Below are 23443 nucleotides of genomic sequence, written 5' to 3' on the forward strand. Positions count from 1 at the left end.
GGATGTGTATCAACTTTCTCCATCACTTCAATAAAACCTACCTCTTTCAAAATTTGTTAGCAAAGGCTCTCCTACATTTCAAGAAATATTGTGCATTTAATTTCCTCTCCTGAGTGGAAAAAAATTGGCCTTGATCTCAAAGGACTGCCAAAGAAGAGGACAAAAGTCCTCTTTTCTCCATCTGTTATGGAGACACCAATGATCAGGATCACAAGAGGCCTCCGAGGGTTGTAGACTCAGTCAGCTGCATCATGAGCTCAAGCCTTCTCACCATCAAGGACACCTCAAGAAACTAGCGTTCATCATAAAGGACCCTCACCATCGAGGACATGCCTTCTTCTCATTACATCAGGGAGGGGGTACAGGAGCCTGAAGACACACACTCAATATTTCAGGAACAGTTTCTTCCCCTCTGTCATCAGACATCTGAACGGTTCACGAACACTACCTTGCTATCCCTCTTTTGCACTATTTATTAATTTTTTAAATATTTTAACTTATAGTAATTTGTTATTCCTGCATTGTACTGCTGCTACAAAACAACAAGTATCATGAATTTTGTCAATGACAAAAACCTGATTTTGAAAAGTCAAACCAACTATTTTGGTTCAAAGCAAACATTTGTTTTTAGGTGAAAGCCCTAATTTCAGTGACGGTGAAGAAAAGGACGATCTTTTCTTGTGCTTTCCAACATATTTTCTGACAATTTCTAATTAATTTCTGATACCTCTAATATGATACCATAACCAGCTACACCTCCTTTCTTCCTACCCTTTCAGCATTCCCAAGGGATCATTCCATCCTGGATGCTCAGTTACTTCTTTCATGTCTGCCAATACCCATTCCTCTTCCACTGGCTCTGTCCTAGGCAACTGCAGGAGATGCAATACCTGTCTTGTTAGTTCCTCCCTTTTTTGTTGTCCAGCTTCCTAAATAACTTTTACAGTTGAAGCAATTATATACTTGCACTCATTCCAATTGAGTGTAATGTATTCAGTACTCACAATATTATCTCCTTAACATTGGATAAATCCAACAAAGATGAGTAACATCTTAGAAGAACAACTTCATTTAGGCTTTACCTGAAAGTTCTTGGTTGATAGCATGAAGATTATCAAGTATTTGCAGTACAGAAAATGTCCTCACATTATTTTGGTACTGGAGATCTCCAAACTCAAGTGTATATTGTAGTTGGATTATGACCTGTTGTTCATGAGCACTGCATGGAGGCACTACTTCTCAAAGCTGTCTGAGCCTGTATGCTGGCTCTCCCATCGGTCTGCCTCCAAACATTGGATCGCAAGAAAATAAACTAGATTAACGATGCCTACGACTGAATAGGCGTGAGATGAAGGACTGCTGCACACTCATCCTGCTGGAAATGTGGGTCCAGGCTACCACCAGCAACCATTCAACAAGAGGGTTTTGTCCCTTTTTAGGCCAATGGAAATTCTGCAATCTCCGGTAAGACCCATAGAGGAGGACTCCATATCTACATTAATAGGAACTGGTGAATGAAGGTTTCAGTAATGATGATTTACTGTTCAGCTCTGATAGAGCTTTCAATGGTGAAGTGCAGGCCCTTCTATTTACTTAGGGAACTCACTGCCATTGTGATTGTGGCTGTATACATCCCCCGTGCTGTCGCTGGGGAAGTGCTGCCTGATCTCTACAGCACCATCAGTGATCCCCAAGCCACAAACCCTGATCACTTCTTTATCGCTGCTGACAATTTCAACCATGCTGCCTTAAAAACAGGCTTGCCTAAATTCTATCAACGTGTTGACTTTGCTACCAGAGGTGAGAACACATTCGACCTGGTTTATATCAACATGTGCGGTGTTTACAAAGCTGCTGCCCATCCCCACCTTGCATAATCTGACCATTTATCTATTATCCTAATTCCTGAACACAGACCACTGATTAAATGAGAAAAAACAGTTCAAAGGGATATAATGATAACGACCTGGCCAAAAGGAAGAACCTCAGCATTACAGGACTGTTTTGAAAATGCGGACTGGAACTGTTCAGGAAGACGGCTACATATGGCCATCACATTAGCATCTATGAATATGATCGACCTGTAACTGGCTGTATAGAGAATTGCATTGAGGATGTCACCATTATTAAACACGTCTCTGAGAGAAAAAAATCAGACCCCATGGTTGACAGCAGAGGTCCGCTGAGAGCTTGCTGTGGCTGCTGAGTGATCAGGATGCTGCCTTCAGATCAGGGACTAAGATGGCTCTTGGATCAACAACAGCTGTGCTTCTCCAGGCCGTCAGGAAGACAAATTGGGATTATTCACAGAGAATTTACAGTAATTTCCATGACACTAGAGGCACGAGGCGTAACAGACCATAACTCCACCCTGTGCACCAATGACAGTGATGCCTCTCTTCCAGATAAGCAGAACGTCTTTCAAGATTGAAGGCTCGAGGTATATTTATTATCAAGGTATGTATGCAGTACACAACTCTGCAATTCATCTTCTCTGGAAACAAGGAAACCCATGGGAGCCATTCAAAGAAAAACATCAACCCCCATCCCACCCCGCACATATGCAAAAAAAAACAAATAGTGTAAATGGCGAGAAATGGAATTGATCATGTCTGTGCCTCATCTCTAAGCTTCCAGGCCTCATGACCGCTTACCCTCTGGAATCTTCTAGGAGACATCAGAGCTCCAGTTTGCTCAATTGATCTTCAAACTGTAAATCACAGGCTCTAACAGTGCCAGAAACATATCTCAAATAAAAAGAAGATGCAAAAGAAGTGAAAGAAACAGTTTTGTGGACTATCTGAAAGATGTCGTCTGGCGAGGGAAGCCCTCTTCTCCCCTCGAGGAGCAGGCACTCCATTTGGCCACAGCTGATGTGAGGGGGACCCTTGCTGGAATCAGCCCCTGTCAAGCTGCGGGTCCTGATGGCACACCTGGTTGGCTGCAGAGAGACTGTGGAGCACTGTTAACAGAGGCTTTAACAGATATCTTCAACATCTCTCTGGTACGGTCCACTGTTTGCTCAGGCGTCAAGGCAGTCACCATCATCCCAGTGCCCAAGAGGGAAATGGTAACCTGCCTTAATGATGCTGATCTCAACAATATTGAAATGCTTTAAGCGGCTGGTTATGGACCACATTAAACCCTCCTGCTACATTGGACCTTTTCCAGTTCACCTATCGCTCAATCGTCCACCTTTTTTGGCTGATGAATTTTCATTTGTAGATATTTTCTTATTCATTGTTACATTATCCACAAAATAGGTAATTGTTAATCATTACTCAAGGCCGGTGACCCGCAAAAGAAGAAATTGGACGATAGCAATATGATTTACCGACATAGCATATGACATAGGTAATCTTGAAACTGCTGCATTTAGGAATGGCAGATTAATACAGTAGATCAGTATGCTTTCCTTTAAACTCAAGGCTCTTCACCGAAAAAGAAAAATCATCCCACTCATTGATAGGCTCAAAAGATTCCAAATGAAATAAGTGGAAGTAGTTTTTGAAAAATGTGGGCCCAGAGCAGAATACTACTACAACTTGCACAAATCAGCACAAGGGTGGCTCTCCTTGGCACTTCTGTCTTCCATTTCACAAAATGGATGCAGTCAACTACTGGTGACTTCACAAACCAATAATCCTTTATGTTTTTTTCACTTTAGTGCAATATTCAGAATGAAAATGAGCAGCATGCTTTTTTTTTAGAAATTAATAACAACAGGAAAGTGATTATGTTTTAAAAACAGTCGTTGAATTGTTATTAAAATTGTATGATGAATTAGGTATCAGTGATTTGAACAACAAGGTCACCTTGCTACTTTAATGCTAATATCAGACCATTGTACCCACAATTTGGATGGAAGTGGCAAGATATTTAAAACAATGATGTTGTAATGTCCATATATTGTGTTAGATATTCACACAATAACACCTTTCCAGTTTTAAAATGGAAACCGCTAATCAAGTTTTATTGATAGAACAGTCTTCTATTTTGAGTGAACTTATTTTGATTTGTGTACAATTGACCAAAGACTAAAAACAGAACTCAACATCCTTATCATCCCTCCAGTCTAAATTAGACAAACGTATACTCATCTCCTTCAGATGAATTGGAGATAAATTCCCAAGAAATCATGTAATTTTGGAGGATTTATTAAATATTTGACATTGTATTGGTAGAAATATTTTGCAGTATAATGTACTCTTGTTCTCAACCCTAGGGGAGTACTTGGAGTTCTGCTTACTTTGATTGTCATTGGATGGTGCAGTCTGTCAGCCTCAAAGATGTTCACTTCGACTTTGGCAATGGAAGGACAACAACTTCTTGTCGCTTATCCTTGTGCTTTTCTATATGGGATCTTTACACTTCTGACGATTTTTTAAGTGTTTGCTTTCAAAATAAAATGGGTACCTCAAATGTATTTTAATTGGACCTTACAATTTTCTTAATGTGATTTGGGATTCAGCAAACAATAAAAGAATGGCCACATGTGATAACTGCTATAGATGCTGTTTTATTTTGTACTGACTGTATAAACTGACATCCATCACCAAAGACTTCCACTTCACAATACTAAGAAATCTGCAGAGTTCTTGTTTGCCTGTTATATAGTGAGTAGCTTCTATTAATAAAATCTCTCTTCACTCTCCTGAATCCAAGCAATTTAGGCATAGTTTGACATAAGCTTTCTCATGAAATGAGTATAGTGGCCTACTGCATTCTAATTAAAGTTACCAGCAAATGTCACTTCCTGCTACTTGTTTATCCAATATATCTCTATTCCTCATATAAGGTTTTCAAAATGGGGCATGATTTGCTGTACCAAATTGTCTGCCATTCATTAGATTGTCTCTATACTCTTCAGCTCCTAACATTGTTGACTTCTCAGATGCTGGAAGGGATTTCAGTGAACAGGACAATCAACAAAATTTGGCGTCAGTGGTAAGCAGATTCACCCGTTACAGGCCATCCTGAAAGGAGTAACCAACCTGGTGCCTGTCTCCCAGCGCGGAATCGCAGCTTGAACCGACATTGATTTCGCATGGCAGTACCCACCCTTTAACAGGGCCTCTACAAAGTAATGGGAATATGCGGTGGTTGTGGCTAAGTAAAGTTCTATTGAAAATAAAACAATCATAGCTTTAACAACTAGCCAGGAGTCATGACTGTCACTTACAAGAATGTTGTATGCAAGAACCTTTCTGACATTCACAGAAACGTTACCTATGTTTTTTTTTTAAAAAAGTGTCTGATAAAAATAAAGAATAACCATGAAAAAAAATTAAAATTTATCATTTCTAAAATCCAAAACTTTCAAAAGATAAAGCCAAGTTAATTTAGCATAAGAGTTAAATTTTGGTTCAGTGGAAATTGGTGCTCGGTAATATATATCTGCCCAGAGCTTTGGATTAATTAATGTCAGTATTTTACACACAAATCATGCACAAAGCACCTTAACTGAGGTGAGATTGCATTCACAATCATTTGTAGGTTAAATTACACTCATCCGTAATGAGGCCTGCCCTTCTCAGGTGTACTTACAAAAAGGTTATTTCATCCACATTGATTTCAGTGACAATCAGATGCCATTCAAGCTCTGGGATTTGCCAGCATTGATGGCTTCCCACGAGCAAAGGCAGCCATTAGCTGTTTTCATCTGTCCAGAGGACCTCCTATTAATAAACTACAATTTATCATCAATGTCCCTCTATGTCCAGATGGTTACTGAATATCATAACAGTTGTCTGATGATCCAGGTCATGTTCTTAGGAAGAGTACATGCAAAGTTCATGCTCTAGGAGTCTGAGCTGCAAGACATTTTACAGGACTAGCACTGCCCAGAGGTATGGATCCTGGTGGACAAGAACTCTCTTTTACTTCCCTGGTTCCTGACACCAGTTTGCAACCCTGCCTCAGATACTGACCATAGGCGTGAGAGATACGACAGGATCAGAATCGTCATGAGGAACACCAGTGGTCTTCTGAAAATATGGTTCCTATTCCTTCACCTATCTAGGACACCAAGCTTTACACGCCGGCCCAGCCAGTGTCAGGACTTCAGGGTTGTAAGCCATACACTGTGCAACCTAGCAATACGAGACAGGAGCTAGTGCTGGCGAAAGAGCGGGACAAAGATGCTAGGTGCAGGTTGAAGAGTAGCAGGAACAAAAGGAACATGGGGATGAGTCCCAAGCAATGTGTGGAATTGGATTGGTTTATTATTGACATACGTCGCAAAATGCAATGAAAAGCTTCTTTTGCATGCTATACACACGGATCAAAACATTACATAGTACATTGAGGTAGAGCAAGTGTGTTGCCCTTAAGGCTTTTATTTGACTTTGTTGGGTCTACGCCTTGAATGATTTGTTTGTAACTATTTTCTAGTTAAAGTTAAAGGTTGATAATTAAGTTACAGAATAACAAAGGTAAATTCATTGTCTATGGTATATCACGGCATGTGATGACGTCACCTCTGGTTTCACCGCGTCTTATGTGTAACCTCTGGGTTGGGAAGGTGTGAAGGTGGGTGCCATGCGTGCGGCGTGATCCTGAAGAGCTCCGTTTCTACCCACAAAGAAACATTATAGAAGTAACGCCATAAGTTCCTATGGAAGTATTTGAAGTAAAAATATTAACGCGGTTTCTGTTAAGGAAGTGGCGGTTCGGGTGGTGCACGTGCCGTCTTTTCAATTTCAAATGCTGGGTGGGCTCGAGCCCAATGGTGGTTTGACGGGACCCCCTCACCCCCTACTCGGGGCGGCTGGAGACACTCGCTAAAAGAAGAGAGCGCGCGTGGTCTCCAGAATGAAACAGACGCTGTATATGTTTGTATTTTTTTATCAAGAGTTTTCACCATATGATGTTAATGTGGAAGAGTGAACAGTAAATGGTTAACCTTACTACGACTCTGTCTTCATTGGCTCCGGTTTAACTTGGTGTTTAGTCAGAGTTTCAACACACTGCATGAGAACACTACAGCAAGACAAAACAAAAACAATACACTATAAAGTGTCACACATCAAAGTTGCTGGTGAACGCAGCAGGCCAGGCAGCATCTCTAGGAAGAGGTACAGTCGACGTTTCAGGTCGAGACCTGACGAGTCCTGACGAAGGGTCTCGGCCTGAAACGTCGACTGTACCTCTTCCTAGAGATGCTACCTGGCCTGCTGCGTTCACCAGCAACATTGATGTGTGTTGCTTGAATTTCCAGCATCTGCAGAATTCCTGTTGTTTGCACTATAAAGTGTAATAGCTGCAGAGAAAGTGCATTGTAGGTAAACAATAACATGCAAGTTCATATCAAGGTACAAGGCGAAGTCAAGAGTCCATCTTATCATACTAGGGAGCCATTTATTAGTCTTAGAACAGAGGGTAGAAGCTGTCCTTGAGCCTGGTGCTTGTGCTTTCAGACTTTTGCATTTTTACCCAATGGAAGGTGGCAGAAGAGAGAATTTCTAGATCAAAGAGAAGCTAACAACAGAGTGGGAAAGCTCAAAAACTGATGATTAGAAACCCATTTTTATTTGTAACTTACTCCTTCTCTGAGGTTGCATGCACGTAGTATACAGAATAAGGCAGATGATCTTGTAGTGCAGTTAGTGACTGGCAGGTATGATGTTGTGGCCATCACTGAGTGAAAGAAGATCATAGTTGGGAGTTTAACATGCAAGGATACACATTGTTTTAAAAAGGCAGGCAGATAGTCAGATGGGGTGGAGTGGCTGTGTTTGTAGAAAATGAAATTACTGTTGAGTGGGAAAACTAGTCAATAATATAAAGCAGGATACTAAAAGTTCTTCTTTTCAGTTATATAAAGAGTAAAAAGGAGGTGAGAGTTGAACCACTGGAAAAGGATGCTGGAGAGATAGCAAAAGAGGACAAAGAAATGCCGGATGAACGCAGTAAGTAGTTTGCATCAGTCTTCACTGTGGATGACACTAACAGTATGCTAAAGGTCTGAGAGTGTTGAGGGCAGAAGTGATTGTAGTTGCTATTACTAAGAAAAAGGTGCTTGGGAAACTGGAAGTTCTGAAGTCAACTGGACCAGATGGACTACACCCCAGGGTTCTGAAAGGGGTACCTGAAGTGATTGCTGAGGCATTAGTAAGGATCCTTGAATAATCACTAAATTCTGGAATGGTTCTGGAGGACTGGCAAATTGCAAATGTCACTCCACTTTTTAAGAAGGGAGGGATGCAGAAGAAAGGAACTTATAGGCCATTTAACCCCGACCTCAATGGTTAGCAAGATGTCAGGGTCAGTATCAAAATCAGGTTTATTAACACCGGCATGAGTCGTGAAATTTGTTAACTTAGCAGTAGCAGTTCAATGCAGTACATAATCTAGAAGAAAAATAATTAAATAAATTACAGTATATGTATATTGAATAGATTAAAAATTGTGCAAAAACAGAAATAGTATATACTTATAAAGTGAGGTAATGATCACAGGTTCAATGTCCATTTAGGAATCAGATGGCAGATGGGAAGAAGCTGTTCTTGAATTGCTGAGTGTTTACCTTCACGCTTCTGTACCTCCTTTTTGATGGTAACAATGAGAAAAGGGCATGCCCTGGGTGCTGGGGGCCCTTAATCATGGACACTGCCTTTCTGAGACACCATTCCTTGAAGATGTCCTGGGTATATTGTAGTCCATTGTTAAGAATGAGGTTTCAGGATACTTGGAGGCACATGATAAAATAGGCCAAAGTCAGCATGGTTTCCTTCTGCGCAAATCTTACCTGACAAATCTGTTGTAATCTTTGATGAAGTAACAAGCAGGATAGGCAAAGGAGAGTCAATGGATGTTGTATATTTGAATTTTATGAAAGCCTTTCACAAGGTGCTGCACATGAGGCAGCTTAACAAGATAAGAGTCCATGGTATTACAGGAAAAATACTATCATGGATAGAGCGTAGGATGATTGCCAGGAGGTAAAGAGAAGGAACAAAGGAGGCCTTTTCTGATTGGCTGCTGGTGTTCCGCAGGGGTCAGTGTTCCGATCGTTACTTTTTACATTGTATGTCAATGATTTGGATAATGGAATTGATGGCTTTGTGGCTATATTTGCGGATGGTGTGAAGATAGGTGGAGGATCATGTAGTGTTGAGGAAACAGGAAGTCTGCAGAAGGACTTAGACAGACTGGGACAATGGCACTGCCAGATGGAATATAGTGTAGGGAAGCATATGGTCATTGCCCTTGATAGAAAGAATAAAGGAGTAGACTATTTTCTGACCAGAGAGAAATTTCAAAAATCGGAGGTGCAAAGGGACTTGGGAGTCCTTGTGCAGGATTCCCTAAAGGTTAACTTGCAGGTTGAGTCTGTGGTAAGGAAGGCAAATACAATGTTAGCATTCATTTTAAGAGGGCTTGAATATAAAAATAAGGATGTAATGCTGAGGCTTTATAAAACATTGGTCAGACCACAGCTAGAGTATTGTAAACCATTTTGGGCCCCTTATCTGAGAAAAGATGAGCTGGCATTGGAAAGGGTCTAAGAATGTTCACGTGAATTATTCTGGGAATAAAAGTGTTCACCCATTAGGAGCATTTGATGGCTCTGGGCCTGTACTCACTGGAATTTAGAAGAATGAAGAGGGATTTCATTGAAACCTTTTGAATATTGAAAGGTCTAAACTGAGTGGATATGGAGAGTATGTTTCCTATAATGGGTGAGCCTAGGACCAGAGGGCACAGCCTCAGAATAGAAGCTCATCCATTTAGAACAGAGATGAGGAGGAATTTCTTTAGACAGAGGGTAGTGAATCTGTGAAATTCATTACCACAGACAACTGTGGAGACTAAGTGACTGGATATACTTAAAGTGGAGGTTGATAGGTTCTTGATTAATCATGGAGAAAGCAAGAGAATGGAGTTGAGAGGGATAATAAATCAACCATGATAGAATGGTGGGCTGAATTCTGAATTCTTCTGTCATGAGGGTGATGCAAGTGTGGGACAAACTGAGAGTGGAAGTGGGGTATGCGGGTTCAATTAAAGCAGTTAAGAGAAGTTTGGATAGGTACATGGATGAGAGTGATATGGGGTGCTATGGTCCAGGTGCAGGTAAATGCGACTAGGCAGAAAAACAGGTCGGCATGGACCCGATGGGCTGAAGGGCCCATTTCTGAGCTTTAGTGCTCTATGACTCTATGATAGCATTAATAGGAACTCAGTTAGGTAGTCAAGGAAAAGTTGGAATTATTTTCCTTCAAGCAAACAAAAGATTTCAGAAGTGATGAAGAGTTTTCTTACAGCATAAGTTAATCAACAAAATTACCAGGGAAGATGAGTGTTTTAAAATTTAAGAGGAGTGTGGAATCAGAGTCTATGGTATCTGTCAAGGAGAAATGACACAATTGTCTGAAAAGCAACGCAGTGCGAGACTGAAGGTAAAGTCGAAGGGAATTGGTTTGATAACCTAACGCTTTCAAACAGCTGCTGAAAGGAGATGAAATCTATGATTTCAGATTAGGTGTTTCTATGATCAGGAAGCATTAATATCAGAGAAGCATATTATATAAAACTCCCATAATCTGGTATCAATTTTTCAGAAATGCTTTTGTCTAAAATCTGTCTCATTCATTAGCCTGGAATCCGATGTGTGGATGTGGCTGGTGATGGGATCTAGACTGTGGGCTGCAAGAACCAGGGTTAGGATTACCTGCCATAAGGAATGTGGGTAGTTTTGCTGCAGCAGCTGGGGTCCACAGTGCTTCTATATTTCCAGCTCCCTTTACCTTCATGAGAACATTTATTATACTGCTGTGTGACTGGTGAAAATTGGGAAATAAACATGTGTTTTGTATTAATAGATGAAATTATTAATACCAGTCTGCCAGTCTGGTACCACCAAAGTCCCATGATAGCTGGATTATTGAGCATTACTGTAACATCAAAATAGAAAATAATCCTTAAAAATGCACGTCAATAATGCACTCAAAAGAATGCTCTTCATGACTTTCCTCATGCTTCGGCTATTGATTGAACCCAGTGCCAGATGCTATGGGTCATGAAATCAACAATAAACCAAAGTCATTTCATTCCATGTTGTTTAATTTTACATTAGGTGATTTGGACACTAGATTATTTGTGGAAATAATGTCATGAATACTCATTAGCCATTTTATTAGAAATAGGCTAAATTCTCAATGCATGTTTCATGTGTTTCTTACATTAGCATTTTAAACTTTCTCATTCTCATTGACAATTTGTAGTAGTCAATATTACCGATCACGTGATCTTCTGGTCTCTGGGACTGAACTAGCATGACTCTATTCTGTTCTATCTCTTAGTCCATATAATGAGTACTTTTCTTCCTGTGCCTAGATTACAAATTCTGAAGTCTTTCAAAGATCATTCTTGAAAGCCTCTGCTTCTTCTCAACTTATTCCTTCCACACCCCTGCCAAGATCATCTACAAAAGGCAACTAGTATCCATATGCACAATAATGGCAGGCACATCTGCCACTCCACCCATTCTTGGATCATCAGATACTTCTCCAATGTCATTTTGCAAGCCTACAATAAAATTACTTGAGGATTCACAGTGAATACTGACATAGATTCCTCCTTTGGCCACAATGCTGTGTGATTTTCTTGTCACTTGTGCAATATCTGAGATTTTGCATTGAGCCTCTATATTTGTTTAGATGATAACAGTAATTATTCTTCAAAAATAACACATTAGTTTTAAAGCTTTTATATCTATGCAGACAAGCAAACTACTACCTCCCTGCAACAGAAATAAGCATTTGCTTCTTGTAAAGATAATATGTCATTCCCTGACATAAATATTTAAACTGGAAATTTAAACTTATGCCTAAATTGCAAAAACAGACTCATAAGCAAATGAAATAAACAGATAAATAAAAGTGTATTAAGAGAATCAAACCTCACAGTTAATGTCCATGATTACTCCAGTAGAACCCTAAACGCATCCTGCAGTAAGTCAGGCTAAATAAAATGGTGACACGCAATAAGGAGAGACTGGACCCGAGGGTGGTCAATATTGCATCTGGGTCTCATGAAGTCTTACAGCTTGATGGACCAGTTAGTTTCTACCATCCATCCTTTGCTAACATACCAGTAATTCTACATGGTAAATCCCTTGGATTGACAGTAGTTAGGACATAGAAAATGAGTGAGAAACTTCAATATTTCTATCATCAACTATGGATAAGTAGCAATCACCACTGAATGAAATGAGACACTTTGGCCCATAATATCAACTGTTTAGTTCCCTCCATTGACGCAGCCTGACCTGCTGAGATCCTTCAACACTTTGTGAATGAAATAGTCATAGTCATATTTTATTGATCCCAGGGGAAATTGGTTTTCGTTACAGTTGCACCATAAATAATAAATAGTAATAGAACCAGAAATGGTTAAATAGTAATACGTAAATGAAGCATTTAAGGATATATAGTAATTGGAAGATTACGTGAACAAAGCAACAGGAGAGGGAAACCTACTTGATTTAGAGCTCCTTCTAAGTTGTTGCAGATACCTATCTCCGTAATAGCTTTAGTTTGTGTGACCACCACACTCTCACTCTGGAGACAAAGACCTGCTTCATCCAGATCTACCAACTCAGTAATGGGCCTTGAATCATGCTGCAGCCGTGAGTCCTGTAACCTCCTGCCCAGATATCCCACATGTAGCCATTTTACTCAAATCAGGAGACCAGCCCTGTCTGAGGAAGAATTAGGAACGCACATTAAGGGCAGCACAAGCTGACCCTGGAAGTCATAGTGTCAAAGGGTCATAAAGCACTACATTACAGAAATGCCCTTAGATGCCCTTTGGCCCATCTAGTCAATGCTGAACTGTCATTTTGCCTAATTCCACCAATCCACACCTGGACCATAGCCCTCCATACCTTTCCCATTTACATATCCAAACATCTTCTAAGTGTTGCAATCAAACCCACATCCATTAGTTATCCTCTAGTCCTCTGGCATCTCACCCCCGCTTAAGGACATTTTAAGTAACTTTGCCAAGGCCCCTGTAATCTCCGCATTAGCCGTACCCAATGTCCGAGGGGCACCTTGTTAGGCCATGGGGACTTATCCACCCTAATTTTCCTCAAGACAGCAAGCATCTCCTCTTCTGTAATCTGGATAGAGTCCATGACCTCCCTACAGTTTGCCTCAGTTCTATAGACTCTTTGACCATCTCCTGAGTCAATACAAATGCAAAAAAAAATCAGTTTAAAATCCTGCCACCTCTTTCGGCTCCATGCATAGATGACCCCACTGATTCTCAAGCGGACCAATTTTAGCCCTTGTTATCCTTTTGCTCTTAATACAGTTGTAGAAACCCTTGGGATTCTCCTTCACTTTGTCTGCCAGAGTAACCTCATACCTTCTTTTAGCTCTCCTGATTTACCTCATAAGTGTTCTCTTGCATTTCTTATACTCCTCAAACACTTCATTTGTTCCTTGCTGCTTATCCCTGCTATACATGTCCTTCTTCTTAACCAGGGCCTTGATATCCCCTGAGAAACAAGGCTCCCTAAACTTGTCAGACTTCCCTTCTATTTGAAGGGGAATATATAAACTCTGTACTCTCAATATTTCACTTTTGATGGCCTCCCATTTACTAAGCATGCCTTTGTCAGAAACAACCCATTCCAATCCACACCTGGCAGATCCTTTCTGATGCTATCAAACTTGGTCTTTGTTCAGTTTGGAATCCCAGCCCGAAGACCAATCTTCTCCTTCTCCATAATTATATTGAAAATAGCGGAATTATGATTTCTAGGTCCAGAGTGTTTCCCTACAAATGTTTCTGTGTCCTCCCCTGTCTTGTTCCCTAATAGAAGATCCACTATTGCATTCTTTCTAGTTGGGACCTCCATATATTGTTAATATTAAAATTAAGAAATCTTTTCTAAACCCATTTGACAAGCTCTATCTCACACAATCCCTTTACATTATGGGAGTCCGAGACAATATGTGGAAAGTTAAAATCACATACTCTCACAACCTTATTCTTCTTGCAACTCTGTTATCTCTCTTCAAGTTTCATCCTCCAAATTCCGTGGACTGTTGGGTAGTCTATAATATATCCCATTAACATGGACATCCCTTTCTTATTCCTCAGTTCTACCCATGTAGCCCCAGTAGATGAGTTCTGTAGTCTGTCCTGTTTGAGCACCATTGTGACATTTTCTCTGACTAGTAATGCCAGCTCTCCCAATTTAATACCTTTCCCTCTATGATAGCTAAAACAATGGAATCTCAAAACATTGAGCTGCCAGTTTTGCCCTTCCTGCAACAACTAGCTACAATATCATAATTCTACATGCTGAGACATGTTCTAAGCTCATCTCCCTTTCCCACAATACTCCTTGCGTTGAAGTAAACACTACTCAGAACATTAGTTGCACCATGCCCAAATTTTTGGTTCCTGTCTTTGTTTGCAGGTTTAACACCCACTTTGCTCCAATGACTCCTCTATCTGCCCTGGCACTCTGGTTTCCATCTTTCTTCAATGCTAGTCCTAACACCACCCCCGCCCCCCGCCTCTCCAGAAGAGCAGGAGCAAACCGTACTGCACAGATATTAGACCCCTCCAGTTCAGATGCAAACCACCCCATTTGTACAGGCCCCACATTCCATGGAAGAGAGCCCAAAGATCAAAAAATCTGAAGCCCTCTCTCCACTACCATCTCCTTATCTATGCATAAAATGTATTATCTTCCTATTTCTACCCTCATTAACACATGGCACAAGTAGCAATCCCGAGATCACTACCCTGTCCTTTAACTTAACTCGTAACTCCCCGAATTCACTTTGCAGGGCCTCCTCATCTTTCCTGCCTTGTCATTGTTACCAAGGTGGACCACAACTTCTGGCTCCCATCCTCTCCCATATGAATGTGTTGGAGTCAATCTGAGCTGTCCCTGGAAGGCAACATACCATCTGGGAATCTCATTCTCATTCATAGGATCAGTAGTCTGTTCTCCTAACCAATGAATCCTGTATTACTACAGCTCACCTCTTCTCTCCATTTCCCTTCTGAGTCACAGAGCAGACGGTGCTGGAGACTTGACTGCTGTGGCTTTCCTCAGCTTGGTTGTCCCCCCAGTGGAATCCAAAACAATATGCTTGTTATTGAGGGGTATAACCTCAGGGGTACCCTACTCCTTTCTCTTTCATGATGATCACCCAGTTATCTGTGTCCTGCACCTCTGGTATAACTAACTCCCTGTTTCTACTTTCAATAACACACACAAAATGCTGGAGGAACTCAGCAGGTCAAGTAGCATCTATGGAAATGAATGAATAGTTGACGTTTCCCGATGAAAGGTTTTGTCCAAAATGTCAACTGTTTATTCATTTCCATAGGTGCTGCCTGACCTGTTGAGCTCCCCCAGCATTCTATGTGAGTTGCTCTGGATTTCCAGTATCCTCTTGTATTTGTGATCTATTGTCAATAAACCTCTCATCCAATCCAGTTCCCTAAAGCAGTCCATAAGAAGCTGCAGCTGTATGTACTTCTTACAGGTGTAGTAATCACGGACACTGGAGTTCTCTCTGTCTCACCAAATCATTCAGGAGAAGCTTTCCACTGCCTGGATTGTTACTCCCACTGTTCCAGATATTCAATAAAAAAGAAAGAATAAACTTATCAGAAACTTAGCTTAGCCTCTTCCCACCAAAGTCTTTTGAGCCAAAGCCTCAGCTCCCCGTTCTAACCCCTGACCTACTACACAATATTCATACCAACAATGGCTGATCCACTTAAATCTAACATCTTTTTATTGGGAGGAGCTAAGGATGGCATCAGAGGTTTTTGCAGACCTGGGCGATTTCTTTAAGTTCATCCACAAAACACTTCAAACTCTTCTGTTCTCATGGCTTGTTGTTCCTTTTCAAGGTAGCTGGGGCCCTGTCAGAGTCCATGATCTACAGCTGCACTCAAGCTAAGTTCTTCAAGGGCAATGGGCTCTTGCTCTTTGGAACTCACTGAGCAGTGTGCATTTCGGTGTCCCTGGAGTGGCTTGGAAGATGCACGCCTTTGGGAAGAACTGATTGCTCACGGATGTTGCCGACTGAAGCGTTGTGTGTGAAGAGCAAGGATTTCAAGTCGTATGCTGTATACATTCTCTGACATTAAATTGAACAATTGGCTCTTGCCAAGTGCTTAATAAACCATGCAATCTCAAGTTCATGGACGCCCCAACAGGCTCTGTTCAAAGTCTTTTTCCACAGTGTAAAAATTGTAAACACTGGAGGCTTTTAAAGTGGTTGGTGGTGAGGGGGATGGGGGAAGAGTTTGAAAGTAATGTCAGAGGCAAGTTTTTAAGCCGAGAGTAATAGGTAGAGGTAGTTGTGGAAGCAAGCAGTTTGGTGGATTTTAAGGAGGTTTTAGAAAGGCAGATGAATATGAAGGGAATGAAAGGACATGGATAATACACAGGAGGAAGTTACTTAGTATGAATTGCCATCAGCATTGGCACAAAATTGTGGGCCAAACGGTTTGCCCAGTGCAGTATTGCTCTGTGTTCTGTGTTTTAAGTAGCTTGACATTTTTTCATACAAGTTTCATAACTCATAATTTACAATGAGCTGAGAACAGATTATATCTTACATTTTTGCTCTTCAGGATAATGCTATATTAATTAATTAATGCATTTTCAATTTAAAAAGAAAGTTAATAATAAAGCAGTGTGCTGAAGTATACTCTTGCAATAGTACAGTTTGGCTAATATGCCTGGTAATGACCTTAAACCAAAATGTGGGCTTGAATATTTATTGCATCATACTCTGCTCTATGGCAGAAACTCCTAGCTCTATAAATTATTTCCCTGGTGATCATACTATTTCACTGCTGTAACATTCAACGATTCTATAAAGGGAGCATGAATAACATTACGGTACAAAACGATAAATGAAGGCAGCCTTTGGAGTCCAATTTCCTCTCCATTATTTAATAATGCAGGGCTTTAATTTCCTCTGTTGATGTTATACATGTTTTTATTTTGTGCTCTTTACAAAAATCGGTTAAACAATTGAACTGCACTAAGAACTAAATTCCATTGTTAAAACTTGCTGAATTGATTTGGTTAGGTTTTCCATAAGTGATCAAATAGTAATTAACGTGCAATTATGGAGATCTTATTTGATGCAGGCAATAACTAGAAATTATTTAAAATCATTGTATATTTCAAATAACCATTATATCTGAGGATGTGAAATTACCTCTCCAACTTCAACTCCCTGGATCCTTTCCCTCTTCAGCTTTTGTTACTCTTGGCTCCTACACATGCTGATATCAGTTAAAGTGTTTACCAGCACCAGTTTTTAATTTAGAGACTGCTACATCTTAATAATTTACCCTTAAGTTTCTGCCCTCTCAGTTATCTCATCAATACCCTTTATTGTTGGTACAGGTGGTCTTCTTATCTCACCTTAGTTGTTCCAAGAACTTTTAATGGGCTGTTTTCTGAACCATCAAATAATGGTTTGGTAGTACTGAGTGGATTTATTTTTCAATGGTGGATAGTGCTTCTAAAGCAACTTCAGTACAGCAATGCAGTGAAATAAAGCCCAAATGGAAAAAAAGCAATAAGATTTCTTCCATGATACATGATTGTATCCGGAAATAGTAGGGGACCGAGGGTCTAGTAAGATGGAGGAACTAAGGGAAATACATGTTAGTAGGAAAGTGGTGTTAGGTAAATTGAAGGGATTAAAGGCAGATAAATCCCCAGGGCCAGATGGTCTGCATCCCAGAGTACTTAAGGAAGTAGCCCAAGAAATAGTGGATGCATTAGTGATAATTTTTCAAAACTCTTTAGATTCTGGACTAGTTCCTGAGGATTAGAGGGTGGCTATTTTAACCCCGCTTTCTAAAAAAGGAGAGAGAGAGAAACTGGGGAATTATAGACCGGTTAGCTTAATATTGGTGGTGGGGAAACTGCTAGAGTCAGTTATCAAAGATGTGATAACAGCACAGTTGGAAAGCAGTGAAATCATCGGACAAAGTCAGCATGGATTTGTGAAAAGAAAATCATGTCTGACGAATCTCATAGGATTTTTTGAGTATACTACTAGTAGAGTGGCCAGTGGATGTGGTGTATTTGGATTTTCAAAAGGCTTTTGACAAGGTCCCACATGGGAGACTAGTGTGCAAACTTAAAGCACACAGTATTGGGGATATGGTATTGATGTGGATAGAGAATTGGTTGGCAGACAGGAAGCAAAGAGTGGGAATAAACGGGACTTTTTCAGAATGGCAGGCAGTGACTAGTGGGGTACCGCAAGGCTCAGTGCTGGGACCCCAGTTGTTTACAATATATATTAATGACTTAGATGAGGGAATTAAATGCAGCATCTCCAAATTTGCGGATGACACGAAGCAGGGCGGCAGTGTTAGCTGTGAGGAGGATGCTAAGAGGATGCAGGGTGACTTGGATAGGTTAGGTGAGTGGGCAAATTCATGGCAGATGCAATTTAACATGGATAAATGTGAGGTTATCCACTTTGGTGGCAAAAACAGGAAAACAGATTATTATCTGGATGGTGGCCGATTAGGAAAAGAGGAGGTGCAACGAGACCTGGGTGTCATTATACACCAGTCATTGAAAGTGGGCATGCAGGTACAGCAGGCGGTGAAAAAGGCAAATGGTATGCTGGAATTCATAGCAAGAGGATTCGAGTACAGGAGCAGGGAGGTACTACTGCAGTTGTACAAGGCGTTGGTGAGACCACACCTGGAGTATTGTGTGCAGTTTTGGTCCCCTAAACTGAGGAAAGACATTCTTGCCATAGAGGGAGTACAAAGAAGGTTCACCAGATTGATTCCCAGGATGGCAGGACTTTCATATGATGAAAGACTGGATCGACTATGCTTATACTCTCTGGAATTTAGAAGATTGAGGGGGGATCTTATTGAAACGTATAAAATCCCAAAGGGATTGGATAGGCTAGATGCAGGAAGATTGTTCCCGATGTTGGGGAAGTCCAGAACGAGGGGCCATAGTTTAAGGATAAAGGGGAAGCCTTTTAGGACTGAGATGAGGAAAAACTTCTTCACACAGAGAGTGGTGAATCTGTGGAATTCTCTGCCACAGAAAACAGTTGAGGCCAGTTCATTGGCTATATTTAAGAGGGAGTTAGATATGGCCCTTATGGCTAAAGGGATCAGGGGTATGGAGAGAAGGCAGGTACAGGGTTCTGAGTTGGATGATCAGCCATGATCATACTGAATGGCGGTGCAGGCTCGAAGGGCCGAATGGGCCACTCGTGCACCTATTTTCTATGTTTTTATGTTTCTATGATTTTCCACCAGTTTTTTGTCACATCTATTAGCACCAATATCGGTTCTTCCCCAAATTTAAATTAACCTGAATTTTAATTCCCTGACTGCCATTATTTCTATTTGAACACACGTTCACTTCCACACACCCTACACCTAGGAGTTACTGTCAGTCTTCTGTTCCCCATTTTACCCAGCCTCTCAGTTGATGTCACCATTTTCCTCTCCATGACTCCTTGCCGTCAGAATGGACAAATTTTCTGCTGACCATTAGGAAAACTGACACTGTAGTTTGCAGTAATAAAAGTAAATTCCACACTCTTTATATTGGCCTGAAATTCCATAGTGTTCTCTAAATATCCTTTTGCAATCCTGGGATAAACTGCTGTATCTTACTAAGTAAATAGACGAAACCTGGAACAATTTGTTTGATGATCTACTTGAGGTTTTCTCCAGTCTCTTACTGGAGTTTTGATGAGAGACCGGCAACTTTCTCAGATTTTTAGGACCTCCACCTTCATCCCTTGCTTTGCTTTCTTACTCAGTTTTAACAGGACATAGGTAATGCCCCAGAACTGATCTTCAGGGATCCTGCCTGATCCCCATCATCAAGACCAGAACATTATTGTTGTAAGTTATTTAATTGTTTTCACTAACCATCAATAGATTCTTACTTGCCCAAAATGCTCTGACGAAGCATCATTCTTCAATTATCTCTGCTTTTCTTTTCAGGTTTATTTTCTCATCCCCTGTTTCATTCACAGCAGTGTTAGGAGACACTAAAACAGCACGTTTATTGAAGTCTTCTGACTGGACAGGCCTTTATAAAGGTAACGGTCACCAGTAGATTCTGTACTTCAAAGAACCAAAGTAGGGAAATTTTTACAACTAACATCTTCTAATAATCTATAATCGATGAGGTTGATTCTGTCATTTAGAATTAGATCTTTCATCTTTTATATAGCATGCCAAGAAGAAGCAATTGGTCTGGAAAGCTAAGCATGTAAACTATGTCATATCTGATCTTGAAAATGTTGATGCTGAAAGTGAAAACTTTCCACCTTAAAAAGCATGTCAGTGAAGTATTTTTTCTTTTAAATTGCTTCATTTGATGCCTGTTCCTTGCCTTCAATGTGGAAGGTAGTTGAATTGTGTAAGGTGAGATAAGACCATAAGACCATAAGACATAGAAGCAGAATTAGGCCATCTGGCCCATCAGGTCTGCTCCGCCATTCAATCATAGCTGATTCTTTCTTCCCTTTCCTCAGCCCCACTCCTCAGCCTTCTCCTTGTGACCTTTGATGCCATGTCCAATCAAGAACCTATCAACCTCTGCCTTAAATACACCCAACGACCTGGCCTCCACAGCTGCCTGTGATAACAAATTCCGCACATTCACCACCCTCTGGCTAAAGAAATTTCTCCATATCTCTGTTTTAAATGGACACCCCTCTATCCTGAGGCTGTGCCCTCTTGTCCTAGACTCCCCCACCATGGGAAACATCCTTTCCACATCTACTCTGTCTAGGCCTTTCAACATTCAAAAGGTTTCAATTAGATCCCCCCTCATCCTTCTAAATTCCAGAGAGTACAGACCCAGAGCTATCTAATGTTCCTCGTGTGATAACCCTTTCATTCCTGGAATCATCCCTGTGAACCTCCTCTGAACCCTTTCCAATGCCAGCACACCTTTTCTCAGATGAAGAGCTCAAAACTGTTCACAATACATAAGGTGAGGCCTCAACAGCACATTATAAAGCCTCAGCTTCCCTGCTCTTGTATTTTAGGTCACTTGAAATGAATGCTAACATTGCATTTGCCTTCCTCACCACTGACTCAACCTGCAAGTTAACCTTCAGGGTGTTCTGCACAAGCTCTCACAGATCTCCTTGCATTTCAGATTTTTGGATTTTCTCCCTGTTTAGAAAATAGTCTGCACATTTATTTCTACTACCGCAGTGCATGACCATGCATTAACCAATATTGTCTTTCATTTGCCACTTTCTTGTCCATCCCCCTAATCTGTCTAAGTCCTTCTGCAGCCTACGTACTTCTTCAACATTACCTGCCCCTCCACTAATCTTTGTATCATCTGCAAATGTGGCCACAAAGCCATCTACTCCATCATCTAAATCACTGATATACAGCATAAAAAAGTAGTCCCAGTACTGACCCCTGCGGAACACCTCTAGTCATTGGCAGCCAAACAGAGAAGAATCCTCTTATTCCCACTCACTGCCTCCTATCAATAAGCCAATGTTCTCACCATGCCAGTAACTTTCCTGTAATAATGTTCCCGATGTTTTGTGGTCATACTTTATCATATTACTGAAACCTCATTGTTAGGAGTAAACAGAATTATTGTTTACTGGTCTGAATTATAACTGGATGTTTTGGCCAATCACAAAATAAATTTGTCTGTTTTTTCTTGTATGAAATATCTTGAACTCATCATTAGAATATGATAGCTTTATTCTTCAGTCCAACTACTTATGATAATTTTTCCTACCAGAAGAGCAAAACTTAACAATTGAAAACTTAGTACTACATGAAATTGAACTGAACTATCTAAGGGGAAACAGAAAAATGCAACACAAAGCACGGCATGTATTTTTACTTTGTTACTTATTGAGTATTTGTCAGCTTTAGAGGAGACAGAAAGCTAATGGACATGTCCAGATTGTTTACACATTTCATTGTTCCTTTCTTCTGAAGTCATTGAAGGTGTTATGCTCCCACTGAAGATCAAAGTTAACTCCTAGATTTTACTCTGATCTGAATCAATATATTTAATATCTACTTGCACTGTCATATACACTTTGTTATGCCATCATGATGTTGGCAGCTTTTACAGTAGGCAGCAAAGTCAATGCTGCCATACCTTTTCAGACAGATGCTTTACAATGATTTCATAATTAACTCACCTTATCCAATCACATTCCACATTATTATGTCAATACTGTGGTTATCTTTAGACTAATAGTTGCCTTGCTGGTTTACTTTGACCATTCAAATGCAGCAGGAAAGAAGATTTTCCTGTTACATTAGTAAGTGATTCCAATTTGGATATATTGATCTGAGTTAAATTCAAACCATTTCACATTTATGCAGCACTTTGTCCTGGAACCATGTTGCAATGGATGGTATCAAATTGCAAGTTCAATTCACAAATACTGTATTGCTTGATAGCAGATGTTTACCTGCAAATGGATTTGAATCAATTGTGCACGTTTCTCTGTTATACTTGGTCTGTTGATCTTTCTCATTGATCATTAATTGTTCATCCTGTTTAGCTTGTCATGTGGCACAGGCAAGGACACTTGATTCCAAACAATTGGTTTATTGATCATTACAGAATGTCTCTTTGGTGCTTCCCATATCCTTCCCCCCTTCCTTCCCCTTTTCCCAACAATGATTCTCATCTCCCTGCTCCCTTCCCACTCTCAGTACACAATACATAATACATCTATATCTGCATACATATCTACTGTAAAATATACTGTATATAGTCTCCAGTTAAGTAAAAGTCCTGGATTCTCATCAGCATTTAGGGAAGTGGCTGGGTGGGGAGAACAGCTAGAAAAGGGTTTGATTCTGCGCTTCCATGATTGTGTAGCCAAGTTTCCATCAAACTCATATATGTTTGCTGATGACACAAAAATTGTAGGCCGTATCTTGGGTAATGATGAGTTTGAGTACAGAGAGGAAATTAAGAACCTGGTGGCATGGTGCGAAGACAATAACCTATCCCTCAACGTCAGCAAGACGGAGGAATTGGTTGTTGACTTCAGAAGGAGTAGCGGACCGCACGACCCAATTTACATCAGTGGTGCGCAAGTGGAACAGGTCAAAAGCTTTAAGTTCCTCGGGGTCAATATCACAAATGACCTGACTTGGACCAACCAAACAGAGTCCACTGCCAAGAAGGCCCACCAGTGCCTTTTACTTCCTGAGAAAACTAAAGAAATTTGGCTTGTCCCCGAAAACCCTCACTAATTTTTATAGATGCACCGTAGAAAGCGTTCTTCTAGGGTGCATCACAACCTGGTATGGAAATTGTCCTGCTCCAGACCGAAAGAAGCTGCAGAAGATCGTGAACACGGCGCAGCACATCACACAAACCAATCTTCCGTCCTTGGACTCATTTACACCGCATGCTGTC

The 23443-nt window shown here is 40.6% G+C and overlaps 1 protein-coding gene across 4 annotated transcripts in view; it reads left to right on the forward strand.

The window, feature by feature from the left end:
- The window catches only part of LOC134344057 (protein YIPF5-like), a 55395-nt gene extending 50650 nt beyond the window's left edge, over nucleotides 1–4745 (forward strand). The window contains exon 6 of one of the 4 annotated variants that reach the window (XM_063043215.1): nucleotides 4226–4745. In XM_063043215.1, coding sequence (XP_062899285.1) covers nucleotides 4226–4388 — 163 coding nt within the window. In that variant the 3' untranslated portion in view covers nucleotides 4389–4745. The remainder of the gene's footprint in view (nucleotides 1–4225) is intronic. The other 3 variants (XM_063043218.1, XM_063043217.1, XM_063043216.1) reach the window with 3 other exon arrangements.
- The last annotated feature ends 18698 nt before the right edge of the window (nucleotides 4746–23443 follow it).

This window comes from Mobula hypostoma, chromosome 3, assembly GCF_963921235.1.
Source record: "Mobula hypostoma chromosome 3, sMobHyp1.1, whole genome shotgun sequence".
NCBI classification, from domain to species: domain Eukaryota; kingdom Metazoa; phylum Chordata; class Chondrichthyes; order Myliobatiformes; family Myliobatidae; genus Mobula; species Mobula hypostoma.